This window comes from Impatiens glandulifera, chromosome 1, assembly GCF_907164915.1.
Source record: "Impatiens glandulifera chromosome 1, dImpGla2.1, whole genome shotgun sequence".
NCBI classification, from domain to species: domain Eukaryota; kingdom Viridiplantae; phylum Streptophyta; class Magnoliopsida; order Ericales; family Balsaminaceae; genus Impatiens; species Impatiens glandulifera.
In genome coordinates, this window is record NC_061862.1 from 89,349,128 (window position 1) to 89,371,581 (window position 22,454).

Consider the following 22,454-nt stretch of genomic DNA (forward strand, 5'->3'; position numbering starts at 1 on the left):
TCTTCCTTGTACGCATGCACTGGCTGCTGCCCGTCACATGAATGTGGTTTCTTATGACTTATGCTCAAGGTATTTAATCGTTTTGAACCTATTTATTTAACCTATTTTTTAATCGTTTAATTTCCTTCTCATAGGTATTATACAACTGTATCTTGGTTGAATGCATATGTGGAGACATGTTATCTGGTTGGTGATGAAGAGAATTGGGATGTTCCCGATATTATCAAACAACGCGTGTGTCTAAAACCACATGTGAAGGTTAAGAAAGGTCGGCCATAAACTAAACGTAGGACATCCCAAGGTGAGGTTCGTAAGGTCCCGAGATGATGCAACTCATGTGCAGTCTAGAACACAATAGGGCAACATGCAAAGCAGTGATGCATGTACCATCTACTGCAAGAGCAAAAGCATCATCTCAGCAGCATGAGTCATCATCATCTCAGCAACATGAGCCATCATCATCTCAGTAGCATGAGCCATCATCATCTCAACTGTATGAGTCATCATCATCACAACTGTACGAGCCATCATCTCAACTGTACGAGCCATCATCTCAAATGTACGAGCCATTAGCTTAGAATGAACTTGTTAGTGTTAATGTTGTTTCTGGATATCAATGTTGTTTTTGTAGACTTATTACCATGTGAAGTGTTGTGGTGTTAATGTTGTTTTTGTAGACTTATTACCAAGTGTAGTCTATCAAGGATATCAATGTTGTTCTTGTAATACATGGTGCATTTTCAGATATATACCTGGACTCAGTTCTAATTTTGTAGTGTAGTTCTAATTTTGCCTACTTTCAGTTCTCCTTGAAAACATATCTTTCATATACAAATGTTTTTTCTTAAAGGATTTTCTGGTGTTTGCATTCAGTCTTGGTAATACTGTTTCTATAGCTGGCTGTTTGAATCTCCAAAGCAACTGATACTATGGCGTGTGAAGAAAGACAAATTGCTAAAGGTTTTAACTGCGTGACGCAACTACGTGACGCAACTACGTGACGCAACTTCAACGCAAATGTCTGACGCAATAGCTTATTACATTAGTGCAGAACCTATAAACAATAACATATATAACATCAACCATATTACAAAAGTTTGGTATTAACATTACAAAAGTTTGATATCATTACAAAAGTTTCATAAATAACCTATGGTTCTACAAGTCCATGAAATAACATGACCGCCCACTTTTCTCTCCAACCTTTCATCTCATGTGAGGTCATTTCTACTAGATTCAGGTTTGCAGTCAAGTACTCTATATACATTAGTACAAAGACACCACAATCTCCACTCTTAATTGCTTTGGGGACTTCTGACTCTAGAAGTCTTGTGTATGACAAAACGGAATCAGGAGAAAGTAGAGGAAATCTTACTTTTTCTTCATTAGACAATGCCTTAACAAAAATACACGGAATCATTTCGCACATCGGTTGCACAAATTCATTAAGATTAACATAACATCCAGGATCGCAGTCATATACGTCTACGCGCCATTGCTGTAGACGGACTACACAAAGTATCCAATGGACGCCTTTGATGTTCAAAGGAATATATATATCATCGCGTACTTTCCAACTAGTCATAAAGTTTTTTTCATTGCCCTAGAAGTATTCTATAAAGTTTTCAATGTCAAACTCAATACGACTTTCCAGAAATTTTGAGTAACCAGAAGTGAACCTGTTGGGAAGCCATCAATCTCCAATTGTGAAATTATTCTTATATGTCTTTGGATATAGCAAAGATCTTATTCTCAGAATGAAGCAGCCTACATCGATTTCCTGCACGAGAGAAAAACATTCAAAATACAATCTGCAATTGTGAAATTATTCTAACATTGAATATTACTTACCTGATCTTGCAGCCAGTTGAACCTTTTCAGCACTCGGCGAAATAAGTCCTTATCATCTAACGAAGTTTGGAGCTCAATTTTTTGGCCGTCAATTTTTGGATCTTTAAGCCATGTGTGCAATTCAGTCAGAAGTTGATCGTCATATTTTAGAAGGGGATTGACGATGATAGGATCTTTTAACTTGGGTAGTTTTAGATTAGGGTTGGTGAACTTTGGATCATTCTTTGGCCTCCTATTCCTTCTCGTGACCAATACGATTTTCTTAGGAGGAGTATTGCATATTTTCAGTTCCTCTTCGTCATTTTCCTCTATCTTCTTCCCCATCTTCTTTATAGCCTTCACTGCATTAGCCCTTCACTGCATTAGCCTTCACTGCATTAACCTTCACTACATTAGTCTTCTGAACAGTCTTCTTTAACGGATGCTTTTTCTTCACTACATTAGCCTTCACTACCTTCTCTTCTTCTTCATTCTCATTCACCATCTCATCGTTCTCAATCGGATCTTGAACAACGTTCTCAACGTTCTCCTTCTCATTCACTGCCGCCTCTTGAGCCTCTTGAAGAATGTTCTCAATCGGATCTTGAACAACGTTCTCAACGTTCTCATTCTCATTCACTACCGCCTATTGAAGAATGTTCTCAATTGGATCTTGAACAACGTTCTCAACGTTCACATTCTCATTCACTACCTCTTGAAGAATGTTCTCTATCGGCGGATCCTTCTCATTCTCAACGTTCTCCTCTTCAATCGGATCCTTCTTATTCGGATCATTCTCATTCTCAACGTTCTCTTCAATCAGATCCTTCTCAATTAGATCATTCTCATTCTCAATCTTCTTCTGCTCCAATTCAACACTGTCATGCAAAATGGGTCCAATATTGACCTTCTCATTCTCCTTTTCCTCATCTTCTTCATCAAGAATGTCATTTAGGCCAATGTCATTCACCTTCTTCTCCTCCTCCTACAAAATTGAAAAGAAATTAGATGCAGACCAATATTAGATGCGTCATGCAGCAACCAAACAGAACATTTTTTTATCTAATATTGTAGCAACCAGTGAAAGCTCAAAAGGTTGTAGAATTACCTGGTTGGTGACATGGTTGGTGACATGGTTGGCGAACTGGTTGTTTAGACTGAGAATCATCTTTTCAAACAGAATAAAGTTGTTTTATTGATTCAATTTGATGTCTCTTATGTCTCTCTTCATCTCTTCGACATCTTTCTTCATCTCTTCGACATCTTTCTTCATCTCTTCGACATCTTTCTTTATCTCTTCGACATCCTTCTTTATCTCATGACGTATACACTGAACAGGAGATGCCGGTGCCGGTGATGATGGAGGTGTTGAAGTTGCGGATGGGGGACTAATGTGACGCAGGCTACGACGCTTGGTGGCTGCTTTGCTAAGGGGGATGTATCATCATATTCAACCTTTCTCTTCCTCTTGGAAGGTTGAACAGTAGTAGGTTCTTCATCTTGATCTTCATCAACATCTTCATCTTCATCTGATTCAGCCTTTCTCTTTCTCCCCCCATCAGTAACTCACTCAAATAAATCATCGAATGAATTGTCAATTTGTTCAAAATCCTCCCCACTGTACAAACTCTTCTCCGTGGAGGACTCTTCCATCGTAGACAACACAGAGCTATTAAAGGCAGATTGTACCTCCTGAAATGTGTTCTTCCTTTTAGATTGATACAATAGTATCCTTGGGAGAAAAGGGCCATCAACATTCTTCCTTGTGGCAAATCTAAAGACAAAGTTTTGAATAACCTCATTGATCCACACTTGTAGTGTTAGTACAAATCCATAAACGTTATAAGTAAAAGAATTAGTAACTCCACTCCCTTTCCTGGACATATATACGGACCTATGGTGTTTAATGTCCTGGTCAAGACCCCTCATGGTGAATCTGAAGGACAACTTTCCCTATGGAAATCGGAGGAAATCTTCAACATCTTCAACCATATGGATGATTTTGACATTTAAAATCCGTTTTAGGTCAAATGAGAAGAGGTATTGGCAAATCAAGCATATCAGCCCGATCTTCCATGCATCTTCCTTATCGGTGCATTTCATAAAACAAGATTCCAACTCCTGCATTCGAATTGTCATATTCCTTTTGAAATATTTTATCAGCAATGGTGGACAACCTCAGCATTCATCTTTGTATTCAGGCAATCTGTCGAAGTTGAGGCCTATAATCAAAGCGTACTCTTTCATACCAAAAGTATGTTCCTCCCCATTCAAGTTGAAAATCATCCTATTCGAATTGGCCTTAACCTTTTGAAGTAGCAACTGATGTAAAATTGTTCCTAAGAACAACAAGTCTGGGACTCCTTTCAATAAATACTGAAATTGGAAAATTTAGATCCCTCTCCATACGATCCAGCGCTTCAAACCTATCAGATATTTTTTTAGGGATAGAACAGATTTCAATGAAATCCTACCAGGAAAATCAGAAAGCATGAAGTCTACCATCTACAAAAGGGAAAACAAAAACAACAACGTTTGTGAAAACCTTTCACAACAAATATAAACAAAGGAGAAGCAACCGTCAATAGCTAGAAACAACCGTCACCTGCGTGACGCAACCGCAAAACACAACCCTAAAAACTAACATAAACCATGCATGAACCATTTGCAAGCAAGAAGCAACCCTAAACCCTAACATAAACCATGCATGAACCATTTGTAAGCAAGAAGCAACCCTTAACTCTAACATAAACCACGCATGAACCATTTGCAAGCAAGAAGCAACCCTAAACCCTAACATAAATCATGCATGAACCATTTGCAAGCAAGAAGCAACCCTAAACCCTAACATAAACAATGCATGAACCATTTACAAGTAAGACGCAACCCTAAACCCTAACCTAAACCAACATAACTAAAACTAATCTGATGAAGTCAATGAATGAACGATAAGACGAAGACAAGCAGGAAGAGTCGTTGAGGCAGGTGCGTCGTCGAGGCAAGTGCGAGAGAGAGAGAGAGAAAGAGCATGAATAGTCGTCGAGGCTTATTTGGGTTTTATAAAATCCAAATAAATTTGACACGTGCTAGCGTGACGCATCCAACCAACCAACCTGCATTCAACGAATCAGGGCGAATCAATGACGTTCTGTAAAGGAAATCAACACAAATAATCATATATAAAGGAAATCAACACAAACAATCATATGTAAACGAAATCAACACAAAATATAAACGAATATAGTGGAAATTTTAGCTTCGGCCGTCGTCGTTCGCCGTTGGAGCCGCAATTCGCCGTTGGAAGTTCTTCGCCGCTCTAGGCCATCGAATATAGTGGAATGGTCCACGGTGCCTCTTCAATTGGTTCTTCGGCGATGAAAAAGAAGAGAAAGTCTTCTCCGTCATTAGGGTTCATGGCGGAAGACCTAGTTGAGAGAGAAAATGAATCAAAAATGAATTTTTTTTATGATTTTATAGGGTTTTGGTTGCGTCACGCAACTGGAGTTGCGTTACGCAAGGGTATAATTGTCATTAAAAAAAAGAGGGTCACCAACGCTATTTAAATTATGTCCCCACACATACGCATTTAGGCATGTTATTAGGGTCATTTCTTCAAAATTCCCCATCTCATTACTTAAAATACTAAAATATTTTTTATTTAATTTTTTATCATTATATATTAATACTCTTTAAATTTTTTTTAAAAAAAACTCCACTTCCTTAAAATCATCACAATATAATAAATTTTTAAATAATTTTTATATTTAGTTATAATTATTTAAATTAGTTGGTTAGAATTTTGCATTGATAAGATAAAATCAATAGGTTTAAGACTTATATATGTCAATTTTAATTTTACTATTTATAATGAACCAATCAAAATTTCAAGGATGGGTAAACCTGTAAATCAACGACTCGAACTATTTACACTCACATACTGGAACTTGGGTTGCTGTTCAAGGTCCAATATTATAATTATTATAAATAAATATATTTGGTTCAATATTTTTTATATATAAATTATGAGGAGTGATAGAGAGAGGAAATTTGGTGAGAGAATTTGGTGAGGGAATGCCAAAAGAGAGAAATTATTTGATTTTTTCAGCTAATAAGATTATGCCAAATCATTTCCTCACTAAATTCCCTCACAAAATTCTCTCACCTAATCATTTCTCATAAATTATAATTTAATTTTTAAAGAAATTAGCACAATCATCTAGTTGGTCTCCCTTCTCAACATAACTATAATATTGTAGACTCAATACTAGATACAAGTAACCGATTATATTGTAGATTTGATGGAAAATTATGGAAGAAAGATGGTCATAACAAAAAGAAAAAAGAAAAAAGAAAAAGCAAGTTTTGTAGTTACTTTGTCTTCCTTTCTAATAAAAAAATCCTTTATTTATATATTATAAGAATCTCATCTAAACATTATAAACTCCGTGTTTGTTAAAAAAATTAGTTTTCCATCGAGTTATGAGTTATTGGAGGTCAAACATCAAGTTTTCTATCATAACTTTATTATTTAACCGATTAATGTTTTCGTAACTATATATATTATATATTTTGAAAGTATCTCCATTCATTTTGATCTTTCATTCACACACAAAAAAAATATATGAGAAAAGTAAAATATAGTTGATCAGCATTACACAAAAGTTGTATTACAATAATTCTATCTAACTTATAAACCTAGAATTTTATAATATATCTATTAATTATATTTTATTTTAACAAAAACATATTTATTAATATTATAACATTAATAATAATCTACTCATAGTTAAAGTGACCAGAGTGATTCTGATAGTGACTTGTTTATTGATTTTTATGAGAAAAATAATTGTTAAACTAAACAATTGAGTTTATAGTAAAATACCCAATATATCATAAACTTTAAAATAAATAAGATTTTAAATATCATAAAGAAAAATATATAATAGAGTAAATGTTTATCGGTGCGATGTAACCCTACTTGAACGAGAAATTAACCAATATATTGTGATATTAAATCAATTTAATATTAAGCTAAAATTAATAATGATTGTTTCCCAAATTTAAGTGATGTCTATATTATTTTTAATAATATATAATTAACTTACGAATTATTATGATTAAATAATTTAAAATTTGAATTTGAATAAATAATAATATTATAACAAAAAATGTTAATAATATATATATATATATATATATATATATATATATATATATATATATATATATATATATATATATATATATATATATATAAAATCACATCAAATTAATTAGACTATTTTAAAAATCACCTTGATTTTATAACTTATAATTAAATTCAAATAATAAAACAAACAATTAATAATTTTAAATAATATAACAAAAATAATTAAAAATAAAATCTGTCGAATTGTTATTCAATTAAAGTCGTTTGAATAAAATAAGAATATTGATATAAATCTAAAAAAAACATAAAATTATCGTAAAATTACGAATATTTATTTTAAATTTAATCACACATTAATTCATCGTAATTATATAAGTTATTTTCAACCTACCTAATAATTTACACCCTTTCTTTCTTTATTTATTTATTTATATATATATATATATATATCAATTTTATCATTTTCACACACAAATCAATTTGATCATTAAAGAGAAAAAGAAAAAATCAAATAAATTACATTGATATTATGCTAGTTATTCAACTAATTGAAATTCAAAAGAATATTAATATTTATTTGGTAAAAACTTTTCTAGAAGCTAAAACAATATTTGACTAGTTAAAATTGCATAAAAATCTGGCAAGATTATTCAAAAGTTACAGTATAATTGGTCAATGCACTCAAAAACACAATCTTGTTATTTTAAAATTAAGGGTTATTTGATTAGAGTTAATAAGAAAACTTGGTTATTTAAAAAATCCTGTTATTTTAAAATTAAGGGTTATTTGATTAGAGTTATTAAGAAAATTTGGTTATTTGAAAAATAATGATTGATGATAATTTTAAGAATTTAGTAATTATTTTTAGTTAAAAAAACTTAAAAGATATTAATATATAATGATAAAATATAAAATAAAAAATATTTTAATATTTTGTTTAATGAATTGAATGATGTAATAAAGTAAAGTGGGTGATGCAATATTTTTTTAGTTATTGATTATGATTATTTAAATAACTATAATTAAACCAGACCTAAATCAAAACTTCAATTAAAAACATATTTAAAGTTAAAACTTCATATAAAACTTCATTAAATCATATTAAAACACATCATTCTCAATAGCTCATATTTCTTTTTAATTTATGTTTTATCTATCAATAGCTCTTCAAATTATATTGTGAGTTTTATTTTATTTATTATACAAATCTCTTTTGTCTATCAATATTTACATTATTTTTCATATTATAATTAATATTGTTTTTAACAAATATAATTTTAATTGAAAACCAAATTCTCAAAACAGCTCATTTTTTTTATATAACTCTTTCACTCACTTATTCAGTGCAAGGAACAAGGGTAAAGAGAGGCCCTTAACTTAATTAATTGATAATTTTTTTTTTTTTTGTAAAAAGAAAAGGAAGGATAACCTATATAAATAGACAATCTTATTCTAGTATTCTACAACATCAAGGAAGATAGAGAAAAGAGAAAAGAGAAGAGATCCCAAAGAAACCATCCCAATTTCTCAACCTAAATTTGGAGTTGTCAATTGTATGTGTTGCTCTCTATTTCTTTATTGTTTTCTCTATTTATCATATGAACAAACTTTGATTAATAGTGAATAATGGTTAATGAAAATATGAACATTCTAGAACTATCAGGCCAAATGAGAGAACTCATTCTCGGTGAAAGAACTAATGGTTTGAAAAGAAAACAATTCGACTTAAACCAACCGCCCATTGACGACGACGATGAAAACCACTTTCTTAATGAAAATGAAACGATAAGAGAACATACTAAGTTATGCAGCAGAGGCCATTGGAGGTCACAAGAAGATGCAAAACTCATGCAACTTGTTGCCGATAATGGTCCACATAATTGGAACTTCATAGCCGAGAAACTTGAAGGTCGATCAGGTAAACATTTTTTATTCTTTATTTCTAATTTTATCTTTTTTGCGACAAAATTGTCATTGAGATAAACTTGTTTAAATAAAAATATAGGAAAAAGTTGTAGATTGAGATGGTTTAATCAACTTGATCCAAAAGTAAATAAAGGAACATTTTCAGAGGCGGAAGAACATACGTTAGTGTTGGCACAACAACAATACGGTAACAAATGGGCCATAATCGCTAAACATTTGCCGGGTAGAACAGACAATGCAGTGAAAAACCATTGGCATGTGATGATGGCGAGAATGCACCGTGAAAACAATGTTGTTTATAGGCCGAGAAAAAGGAGTAGAACATGTTCTTCCTCTCCTTCTCCAATTGTTACTCATCATTCTGTCTCGGCTCCTCTTGTAAGGTGGATGAACACTATTTGTAATGAATCAACAACCAATTTTGATTTATTTGCCACCAGTTCATCACACAATGCTTCTCTTCCTCGTTCTATCTCCAAAGTTAGCCATCGGCCTCATCATATTCAAATTGGTACTCATCTTTCCATTTCTTTCTCACTATATCTATTTGGGTATTTAACTTTTAATTAATATTTTCCATTTTCTCAAATAAATTCATATTCATAAATATTTATAATTATCAATCAAAATATGGGTCAAAATTTGTTTTGGACTTAAAAGTTAAAATTACACTAAGCAACAATGGATGAATTAGCGACGGTCTAACTATAGTCGTTATTGTTCTTTAACTACATCAATTTAATACAATGCTTTTTCATCGCTATGTTCCACTTATATTAATATTCAATTTATTTTTGTTATTGACCCATTTTACAATATATATTTCTTTTAAAAATCAAATTATTATTTTTTATAAAATAAAGAGACACATTTTGATATACAAATTAATTATATGAGTAATATACTATATTAAAAACAGGTAAATATATAATAACTAATTCCATCTTAATTATCATCTAGACTGACTAAATATTTGGCATCATTTAATTAAACACTTTCTTCCATGTTTGATAGCACATATAAAATCTATATAATATTTATAAAAATTCTCTAATTTTTTTTGTTATAATCTCTATCTTTTTTATAAATGAAACATGTTAACTAATTAAATTCATAATAAATTCTCAAACCAAACAAACTTTAAATTGCGGTTTTGATGTATGTAGGAACTCCAAATCAGACTGTCATTAATTATGGATGCAATAACGGTGTAGAAGATGGACGATGAATCAAAGACACTACAAGAAAATCTGATTATGTTGAGCAAGAAAACACTGAAAAACTATACAGAGTAAGACTCGAAAGAGTTAACAATTCATTATGTGGATAATAAAAGGAGAATTATAAGTAATAATAAATAATTTAAGTCTTTTAATAATCTCTACGAACCATATGCTAAATCTCTTGAAAGCATTTCTATCTTCTATTGTAATGTATAAAATTATTATATTGATATAAACTCTTATATTTATAATATTTTATTAATACAAAACTCTTATATTTTCATATCTATTTTTTTTATAATCTCTTGAATTGACTTATTTGGAATTGATTGCAAGCTAAAGCACCTTCGTAACGAGAAAATCACATTCTTTAGCTTAATTGAAAGAATTAGTGTATTTTCACGAGTAATAATATAAAAATCAAAAAAAAAAAATTACGGTGAAAATATAATAGCATTTTTAATTTACTGTCACATATATATATAAATTAACCACAACTTTTGACCCGATAATCTAAACATTTTAAAAATTAAGCATCACATTATATATTAGTTAGTTAAAAAGTAGAACTTATACACGACAATCCAAACACTTTGAAAATTAGATTAGTTAGTTAAAAAAGTTGAACGTATATTATTAAAATGTTTCAAATTTATCAAATTTGATATTGAATTTAAAATATAAAATTTTATTAGCCTAGTTGGTTAAATTTGTACTTATTTTAGTTAGGTTGCGAGTTTGAAACATATATATAACATTTTTAATTTTATTTTTAACCGTATTAAGTTTATGGACGGGTCAACCTACAATTCGACCCAAGTATCCATTTACTCTCACATATATATCCAAATTAACCACAATTTTCGACCCGGCATTCCGGACACTTTGAAAATTAAGCATCATTATATATATAGATATCCTTTACTGTTTCCAATATAAAAATAAACAAATAATTCATAAAACAATCAATTATAAAGATATATAGTGGAAATTTGTTATGAAATTATGTTCAATTTTTTCCTCCATCCCTTTTCTTGAATTTTGTAAAGATCACTACTTGGTGGTTTAAATCGAAACCGAATATGAAAAGACATCAAACTACAAGACATTCGAACAATAAGATATAACCGTCTTTTGGAGGAATTCACAATCCACATATCGATAAAATCTTTAGAATTGGACTGCCTTTAATCGTTGTTTAAAAATGAGAAAATACAAGGTATATTAGATCGAATCTATATCGATTAATCCCTAACAATTAGGAAAATTCTCGTGCACGGATAATAATATAAACAAAATTAATTTAAAAAAAACTATAATCATATGTATTCAATGTTTAAAATTCTTAATATATCATGAAAAATATATTAAAATAAAAAATAAAACACTCTCATTTCACATTTTATTCACTTCGGTAAAACAACTGATCTTCTCAAATATCTCATCACATATTTTTTTCCAATGAATCTCTCATCTCGTGATCTTTCATGTTCACTTTGGTCTCTCAAATATTTGATTCATATTTTTTAATATTTAGCACTGTGACCTCACACTTTGGTTAATCAAATATTTGATTTATATTTTTTAACCACTTTCAATTGTTATCGGCCTATTACCTCTCGGCAAACCACATCCAATCACACTTGGTTAAAGGTTGTACTTGTTTTGTTAGGTTATAAGTTAGAAACATATAAAACTGTTTTAAGTTTATGGACGGGTCAACCCACAATTCGACCCTTCAATTGTTACCGACCTATTATCCCTCGACAAAGTACATCCCAATCACACTTGGTTAATGGGTTGTACTTGTTTTGTTAGGTTGCAAGTTCGAAACATACATAACGGTTTTAAGTTTATGGACGGGTCAATCCACAATCCGACCCAAATATCCATTTATTTTTACATGTATATCCAAATTAACCAAAATCTCGAACCAGCAATCTGGACACTTTAAATATTAAGCATCATTATATATATATAAATTATTCAGTTAAAAAAGTTGAACTTATAATGTTAAAAATGTCCCGCGTTCATCAAATTTGGTGTTAATATTAAAATATAAAATCTTATTAGCCTTAGTTGGTTAAAGACTTGTATTTATTTTGTTATGTTGTAAGTTCAAAACATACCTATAGCATTTATTTTTTATTTTTTTTTAACCATTTTAAGTTTATGGGTGAGTCAACACACAACCCGACCCAAGTATCCATTTACTCTCACATATATATATATATATATATATATATATATATCTAAATTAACCACATGTCTCGACCCAACAATCCGAACACTTTGAAAATTAAGCATCATTATATATATAGAGATTGGTTAAAGAGTTGTACTTGTTTTGTTAGGTTGCAAGTTCGAAACATACATATAACATTTTTAATTTTATTTTTAACCGTTTTAAGTTTATGGGCGGGTCAACACACAATCCGAACCAAGTATTCATCTCACATATATATCCAAATTAACCACAACTCTCGACCCGACAATCCGGACACTTAGAAAATTAAGCATCATTATATATATATATATATTAGTTAGTTAAAAAGTTGAACTTATATTATTAAGAATGTCCCGCGTTCATCAAATTTGGCGTTGAATTTAAAATATAAAGTCGTATTAACCTAGTTGGTTAAAGAGTTGTACTTGTTTTGTTAAGTTGCAAATTCGAAACATACATATAACATTTTTAATTTTAATTTTTAACCGTTTTAAATTTATGGGCGGGTCAACCCACAATCCGACCAATGTATTCATTTACTCTCACATATATATTCAAATTAGTTACAACTCTAACTCGGAAATTTGGACACTTTAAAAATTAAGCAACATTATATATATATATATATATATATATATATATATATATATTAGTTAGTTAAAAATTTAAACTTATATTGTTAAGAATGTTCTGCGTTAATCAAACTTGGCGTTGAATTTAAAATATGAAGTCTTATTAGCTTAGTTGATTAAAGAGTTGTACATGTTTTGTTAGGTTGCAAGTTCAAAACATACATATAACATTTTTAATTGTTTTAAGTTTATAGGCCGATCAACCCATAATCCAACCCAAGTATCCATTTACTCTCACATATATATTCAAATTAATCACAGTTTTTTACCCGGTAATCCAGATATTTTGAAAATTAAGCATCATTATATATAGATATATAGATATGGTATTCTTTTCTAAAATTAATATAAGGAAATTTTAGATTTTTTTTTTCCAAAACATATTTAAATTTAATTGATAATGAAATTAGAAACTTTATAATTGAGGACACAAAACAATAAATCCTCGTTCTTGTTCGAAATATCACAATATCTTTTAAAATATAGAACTACCTTAACTAGTTGTGGAGTCGATTGAAAAACATGACTAGTCCCCATTCCATTTAGCTAATTTGAAAAAGAAATAAAGTACTTCGTCGGGATCTCTAAGAGAATACAATGTCGTTGTCTCTTTAGTCTTTGAAATAACTAAACCGTGTCAACTCGTATTTATGTCATGTCATACTCACTATCTGAATAAAATAATATTGTATTGTTTGGCTAGTTTTAGAGTGAGATGGTACCATGTAGTGTTATAAAGTTTTAATATTGTATTGTATTGGAGGGTGCTAAAGTTTTATTAGCCTAGTTGGTTAAATTTGTACTTATTTTTGTTAGGTTGCGAGTTTGAAACATATATATAACATTTTTAATTTTATTTTTAACCGTATTAAGTTTATGGACGGGTCAACCCACAATTCGACCCAAGTATCCATTTACTCTCACATATATATCCAAATTAACCACAATTTTCGACCCGGCATTCCGGACACTTTGAAAATTAAACATCATTATATATATAGATATCCTTTACTGTTTCCAACATAAAAATAAACAAATAATTCATAAAAACAATCAATTATAAAGATATATAGTGGAAATTTGTTATGAAATTATGTTCAATTTTTTCCTCCATCCCTTTTCTTGAATTTTGTAAAGATCACTACTTGGTGGTTTAAATCGAAACCGAATATGAAAAGACATCAAACTACAAGACATTCGAACAACAAGATATAACCGTCTTTTAGAGAAATTCACAATCCACATATCGATAAAATCTTTAGAATTGGACTGCCTTTAATCGTTCTTCTAAAAATGAGAAAATAAAAGAAGGTAATGTTAGTTAATGTGGTTATTATCATTTTCTTGGTTTTCAGTTTTTAGAATACAAGGTATCTATATATATCTAATAACGCTTAATTTGAAATGTTAAGGGTGTACATCACGCTCTCTCCAAAATGATTCTCATATCATAAGGTATTTTTTCATATTTCTCTCTCTTCATTTATGAATTGTTTTTCATGAATTCTATTAATCATTAATTATTTTAGGTCGGTTACTCCTTTATATATATACTTATATATATATATATTAATATTTTTTTATTAATTATTTTAAAAGTAAATCTAATAACTCTCCTGTAAAATATTATATATATTAATTGAATTTTTATAAAAAAACTGCAAAAAGAATAAGAGTTTTAGTTAATATATTATATTAATTATAAAAAAATATTTATATTAATTCAATTTAACATTAAATATTAAATATAAAAATATACAAAAATAAAAAAACTTTCAGTTATCATATTATAATTATCTATTAATTTCAACCCGACTTTTCATCTTCCTCTCCACCCAAATATTTTCTCTTATAAATAATCTTAGATCAACAAGGTTCAATTGAAGAGAGAATAGTCATATCGACTCATAATATTCTCAATTTCTCTATCAATATCATGCTTTCAATAATTGAATTTGCATTATGTTATGTTTCAACAATTCGTTGTTCACTGTTTTGCATTTTTTTCTAGGAATTTGATCATTTCAGGCAGCTACAACAACATCATCGGTCTCCAAGCATGTTATCTCTGTATCGACTCGTAATCTTCTCAATTTCTCTATTAATATAATGTTTTCAATAATTGAATTTGTATTAGGTTATGTTTCAACAATCTGTTGTTCACTATTTTGAAATTTTTATTAGGAATTTGATCGTTTCAGGCACCTACAACAACATCATACACATTTCATCGATCTTCTTTTGAATCCGGTCGTTTCAAGCAGCTGCAATAACATCATACGCATTTTATCGATCTTCTTTTGAATCCGATATGGTCAAATATGAGTAATGATTAAATTTTATGACTAATTAATAAAATAAAATAAAATAAAAAATAAAATGCATATGATCTCTATATTCTTAGCCTAATATTTTTTACTATTTTCCAATTTTTTTTTGAAATATTATTATTATTTATTATAACATTTAATTAATTTATTTATTATTCACATTATTTTATAATATTTGTTTAATTAATTAATTAATTTATTATTCTAATTATTGGATAATATTTGTCTTGATTATCCTATTTAATATATTCCTATTATATTAATAATAAAGTGATTTAGTCTGAATTTAATCATATCAGGTTGTTAATTCTATCATCATTTATTATTTGGTCATGCGATGTTATCCTATTTGTTCTTCTCGCTAGATACCTACTGTTTTAAGATGATAACGTGATGACTATATATAGGAAAATCTGTAAAGGAGATTTCAAATGCCCGCAAGAAAAATGGGAAGCGAAATAAGACAAGGATTTGAAATCAAGAGAAAGCCAAAAATTCTTTGCCTCCGTGAATTTAGAAAAAAATTTAAAAATTATTATTTTTTATTTAATTATTTATTTATATTATTTCATAACACAGTCTAATAAGATATTTTATAATAAATTATAAGTAAAATTGTATTTTAATAAATAATATTAATATTTTAATTATATATATATAAATGTTGGAGATGTACATCAAACTCTCTCCAAAATAAATGATCTTAATCATTATATGTATTTTCTTTATATATATATATATATATATTCATATATATATATATTTCCATTAATTTTTAACAAAATTTCATCATTAATTATTCTATGTCGGTTACTTTTTTTATATATATATTAATATTTTTTTATTAATTATTTTAATAGTAAACCTAATAATTCTCATCTAAAATATTATATATATTAATTATAAAAAACTGAAAAAAATAATAAGAGTTTCAGTTATCATATATATTAATTATATAAATTATCATATATATTAATTAAATAACGTGATGGCTATGTATAGGAAAATCTGTAAAGAGGATTTCAAATGGCCACAAAAAAAATGGAAGACAAGGATTTGAAATCAAGAGAAAGCCGAAAATTCTTTGTCTATGTGAATTTAGAAAAAAAAATTAAAATTTTTTATTTTTTATTTAATTATTTATTTTTATTATATCATAACACAGTCTAATAAGATATATATATATATATATATCATCATTTCTTAACAATGTTTCTTCATTAATTATTCTATTTCGGTTACTTTTTTATATATATATACTTATATATATATATATATATATATATAAATATTTTTTTATTAATTATTTTAAAAGTAAATCTAATAATTCTCATCTAAAATATTATATATATTAATTATAAAAAACTGAAAGAATAATAAGGGTTTCAGCTATCATATATATTAAGTATAAAAAAATTATTAGTTAGTGAAATTTTGATCATTTTATCATAAAATTCGTTTATAAAAGGATATTTTGGTTTTTTTATTGTATTATTTCTAATTTTGTTTGGTTTGTTTTAGGTACTTTAAGTCATTGTAGGCCATTATACTTTTGGATGCAAGCTATTGTATTTTCAAATGTTTGTTCACTTAAAATACTTTAATTTTAAGATAATTGTGTTTAGCTCTAGATTTATATATTCATATGTATAAACTAACTTGAAATAATTAAAATCAAGTATTTTGTTTAATACTCCTATTTTTATTGAAATAATAATGTGTTTTATAAATTTAATTTTATTGTGCAACTTTTATTTTTATTGTAATACTTTTGTTTTTTATACTCCTATTTTTAAAGAAAAAATGTTAGTAAAAATAAACTTAATAAATATAACATACCATCCATATATATTAATATTTTTTTATTAAATATTTCATCTAAATAATTTGATTATTTATAAATAAATTCAACTAAAATAAACCCTTCTCATCTAAAAAGTCATCTATAATTATTGAGATTTGTATTAAATATTAATATTAATTATGAAAATTATTTAAGAAATTTAAATTATAAAAATATATACTTTACGGATAATAAATATTATTATAACCTCACATACATAAAATAAATTATTTAGTTTAATTCTAATTTATAACTAATTAATGAAAATAAAATTAACGGATAATAAATATTATTATAACATTCCATTTATATATATTAATAATTTATCCAAATAATTAACATCAAATAAAACAAACCCCTTCAGTTTATTTCAGCCATAATTCATAACTAATTAATGTAAATATTGTGGAAATTGAATTATAAGAATTTCAACACCCAAAAAAAATGAGTTTCATTTTACAAAATTTTAGACAAATTATTTAGGTGGTACAAATAAATCCATAAACAATGGATACTTTATTTTTTTTTATTATTATTTTTTTTGTCATATTTTAACTTTAATGTTATATTGCTGGATGTTCAGTATCTACTTTATTTTGGTATTTATATATGTATTTGTCTTTCCATTTGGTAATAAATTTATTTATTTTTCTTGTCTATATTCTATATTTTGGTGATTTGAAATTGAAATAATAAGATGTTTATTGAGAAGGTTACTAAACTCTTAGCCTTTTTCATTTTTTACTACTTTTTCATCTATTTCATTTAAAATGAAATTATCTACAAGAACATAAAAAGAGAAATTTCGAACATCAATTTTATTGTTTGAATTTGCAAAACCACTAAATCCTTATCAGATGGATGATAATTTCAATCGTATTTATTGATCTATGTAATTTAATTTGGATAAATTTTGATTGAATCGACACTATGAATAAGAGTTTTGTTTGATATTTATAGTCTCAAATTGGTAGGACTTTTAATTGATATTTATAGTCATAAATTTTGAGAAATTAAAACTTCTTATTTCTCGTGTTGTGTCTAATTACGATCCTTACAACCTTAAAAAAATGTAGTAATAATTGTCTAATTATCGATATTCATTCCACTTATTATTTCATCTTATATTTTTTTTATATTTACAACTTAGACTAACTATTATAATATCTATTGATATTAGAATCTCAAAAAATAACACAAAGGAATCTATTTGAATGGTAGATTTAATTAGCGTGGACAACTACAAGCATTTAGTGGTCGTTTGACGAACACGATAATTTATTAAGACGGAAAAAAACAAAAAATGTAATTTTTTTAATTTTCATTTTTTTACATATTTTTTAATTAATATATGTGTTAACTTAGCTCCGTGCAAACGCACGAACTTTTTGCTAGTATTAGATTGAATCTATATCGATTAATCCTTAACAACTAGGAAAATTCTCGTGCACGGATAATAATATAAACAAAATAAGTTTAAAAAAAACTATAATCATATGTATTTAATGTTTAAAATTCTTAATAAACCACGAAGAATATATTAAAATAAAAAATAAAACACTCTCATTTCATATTTTATTCATTTCGGTAAAACAACTCATTTTCTCACATATCTTATCACATATTTTTTTCCAATGAATCTCTCATCTCGTGATCTTTCATGTTCACTTTGGTCTATCAAATATCTGATTCATATTTTTTAATATTTAGCACCGTGACTTCACACTTTGGTCAATCAAATATTTGATTTATATTTTTTAACCACTTTCAATTGTTATCGGCCCATTATCCCTCTGCAAACCACATCCAATCACACTTGGTTAAAGGTTGTACTTACTTTGTTAGGTTGCAAGTTCAAAATATACATAACCGTTTTAAATTTATGGGTGAGTCAACCCACAATCCGACCCAAGTATCCATTTACTCTCACATATATATCCAAATTAACCATAGTTTTCGACCCGACAATCTAGACATTTTGTAAATTAAGCATCATTATAAAGTTGAACTTATATTGTTAAAAATATCCCACATTCATCAAATTTGATGTTGAACTTAAAATATAAAGTTTTATTAACCTAGTTGGTTAAAGAGTTGTACTTGTTTTGTTAGGTTGTAAGTTCAAAAATATAAATATAGCATTTTTAATTTTATTTTTAACCGTTTTAAGTTTATGAATGGGTCAACCCACAATTCGATCCAAGTATCCATTACTTTCACATATATATTCAAATTAATCACAGTTTTTGACCCGATAATCCAAACACTTTGAAAATTAAGCATCATTATATATATAGATAAATTGTTTGCATAAGTAATTTTAATGGTAATAGACCCAAAAAAATGTCATAATATTTAATATATGATGTGAAAAAAGGGTTAAGACTTTATTTTTCAAACATTTATCATTTTAATTTCGATTCGTAAAAATAAATAAAGTATTATTAGATGAATATAGAGGAAGAAAATTGGAGAGAGAATAATAGAGAGAATGATGTGCAACACATCATTAGTTGAAAAAAATAAAAATATAAAGAAAGAAAGATAATTTTTTTTTCATCCAATCAGATTGTGCCACATCATTTCCTTTTCTAAATTTCATCCTCCAATCACTTCTCTTAAATTTGTTGTGATGCACACGGATAAAAATATAAATAAAATAAATTCATTATAAAAAATATAATAATTTTAAAATATGTATTCAATGTATAAATTTTTAGTAAATCATGAATAATATATTAAAATAAAAAATAAAACACTCTCATTTTATATTTTATTCATTTCGGTAAAATAACTCATCTTCTCATATGTCTCATCACATTTTAAAAATCTCAAACATTACTAATCTCTTTTTTACCCTCACTTTAACCCACCAATCCTCAATCAACCTCTTATCTCGTGACTCATCTCCTCATATATTTTACAATATAAACCTGACTTTTTTTATCTCCACTTCAACTAACTAACTAACTGTTTCATTCCATTTTTATCCACACGCTATTCAACCTCTGATACTGTGACTTTACACACTTTCATTTCGGTCAAATCAACCATCTCCAAAATTACCAACCTTTTTACCCTCACTTTGACCCATCAATCCCTTTAATCAACCTCTCATCGCATGACCTTAATTACTTTGATTAATCAACCATCTCATTTCACATTTTTATCCACCAAACTTAATCGTTCTTTTATCTTGAGACTTTACTTTCATTTCAGTCAAATAATCCATCTTCTCACATATTTTACAATGAACAACCCGACTTACTTATCCCCACACGACTAACCAGCCATCTCATTCCACATTTATCCACCATAATCAGACCTCTCATACAGTGTAACCTTAAATTTTCACTTTGATACATTAACAATCTCTTTTACCTTCACTTTGGCCCACCAATCCTGATCGACCTTTATTGTGTGGCATACTCACTTCGAGTAACCAACCATCTCATTTCATATTTTTATCCCCATCAATCTCAATCAACCTCTCATTTCGAGACTTTACTATCACTTCAGTCAAACAACCCAATCCTCACATATTTTACAATAAACAACTTGACTGACTTATCCTCACTTCGACTAACTAACCATCTTATTCCATATTTTTATCCACTTCTAATCTCGTGACTTAACACTTTCATTTCGATCAAATCAATAAACTCTAAACCATCTCATTCCATATTGTAAATGTCATTTACCCAACCATTAATTTTATCACATATTTTAAACATTCGCATATTTTAATCCTCAATAACATTTCGCATCCAACCATTTCCTTACTTCGATAAACCAATGTTCTTATTTCACATATTATTAATTCATGTTTTTTTAATAGTTTAAAAATTGTGTCTAAAGAAATTTGAACCATGTTCTCCATAATGTAATATGAACACTTCAACCACGAGACCTTTTGATTTATATTTATAATTTTTTTTTTTGTATGCATGTATAATTTATATGACTAACAATCAAAAAATATTTAATAAATAATTATTATTTTAATATATTTAAAATATATTTTTATTTTTAAAATATATTTTTTTTTCACTAAGTTTATTATATATATATATAATAAAATAGTATTAAAAAGATAAATAATTTTTCATATACTACTTTTTTTTATTTAATAATTAGTTATGCATTCATTAATATTTAATATATATATATATATTATAAAATAATTTATAAAAATATAATTATTAATATATATATAACTATTTAATAAAAATAAAAATCTATTTTGAAGAAAAAAATATTAAAACTTAAAAACTTAAATAAAAAATAAGGGGTTAAAATAATAATATATCTAATAAATATGGAGAGAATTAAAAATATTAATATAAAAAGGTGACAAATAATAATTTAATTTAATTTATTTATTTATTTAATTTTATTTATTTAATATATATATATATATAATATTATTAATATAAATAAAATTATATATATATATTTATATATGAAAAGGTGACCAATAATAATATTTTTTTTATTTAAATAGATTATTATATATATATATTATATAATAATATATATAATAAAATAAATAGAATTAAGAAGATAAATGACTTTTTATATTGTTATTTTTAAGTTTAATAATAAATTATGTATTCATTAAGTTTTAATATATATTTTTTTAAATAAAAATAATAATTAAATAAAAGACATTTAGTATAACTTCTATTCCTACTCATTAATTTATTGTCTGGTTTATGATAAAAATTCCACTCAATTATTTATATTGTCTCACGTAAGTATCCAAATTAATCGTGTGCGCTTCCCGATAGGAGCATTTTAAATTTAAGATTATTATTATTATTATATTACATATAATCACCTCAATATTTCACAAATTCTAAAAAAACAATCAGCCATTCATTGATAAATAACTATTTTGATGACAAATAATCAAATTAATTTGAATGCACTGATTTTATTAAAATATACTTTGATATGTAGGTATGCATACAAAGTATAATACTTTTGAGTTAACAAGGATATATGCACATAATTTGCTTTTTAGATTTCCATAATCTTTTTATGATCTTGATATTTAAGGTGAATTTACTAATTTAAATTAAACGATTTTTTTATTTAATTTTAATAAGAAATTAAGGGCTTGAAAACAATATTATTACATTATATTTATCATGTAATTAAAACAATTAAATTAACATTATTACAGTACAATTAATTAAATAAATTTACAATGTTTTGTTTATACATGATATTATCATTTTTTAACATAAGTATATTATTAAAAATAATCATTATTTTTTATATAATATATT

The 22,454-nt window shown here is 27.1% G+C and overlaps 1 protein-coding gene across 1 annotated transcript; it reads right to left on the reverse strand.

Annotated features, from left to right (window-relative positions):
* Nucleotides 1-2,197: 2,197 nt before the first annotated feature.
* Nucleotides 2,198-3,759, reverse strand: LOC124935649 (probable serine/threonine-protein kinase kinX). The gene is made up of 4 exons (XM_047476071.1): nucleotides 3,520-3,759; nucleotides 3,160-3,375; nucleotides 2,543-2,815; nucleotides 2,198-2,476 (listed from the first exon to the last, which is right to left on the reverse strand). Exons 1-4 carry the CDS (start codon nucleotides 3,757-3,759, stop codon nucleotides 2,198-2,200), a joined length of 1,008 nt encoding a protein of 335 aa, XP_047332027.1.
* Between the last annotated feature and the right edge of the window lie 18,695 nt (nucleotides 3,760-22,454).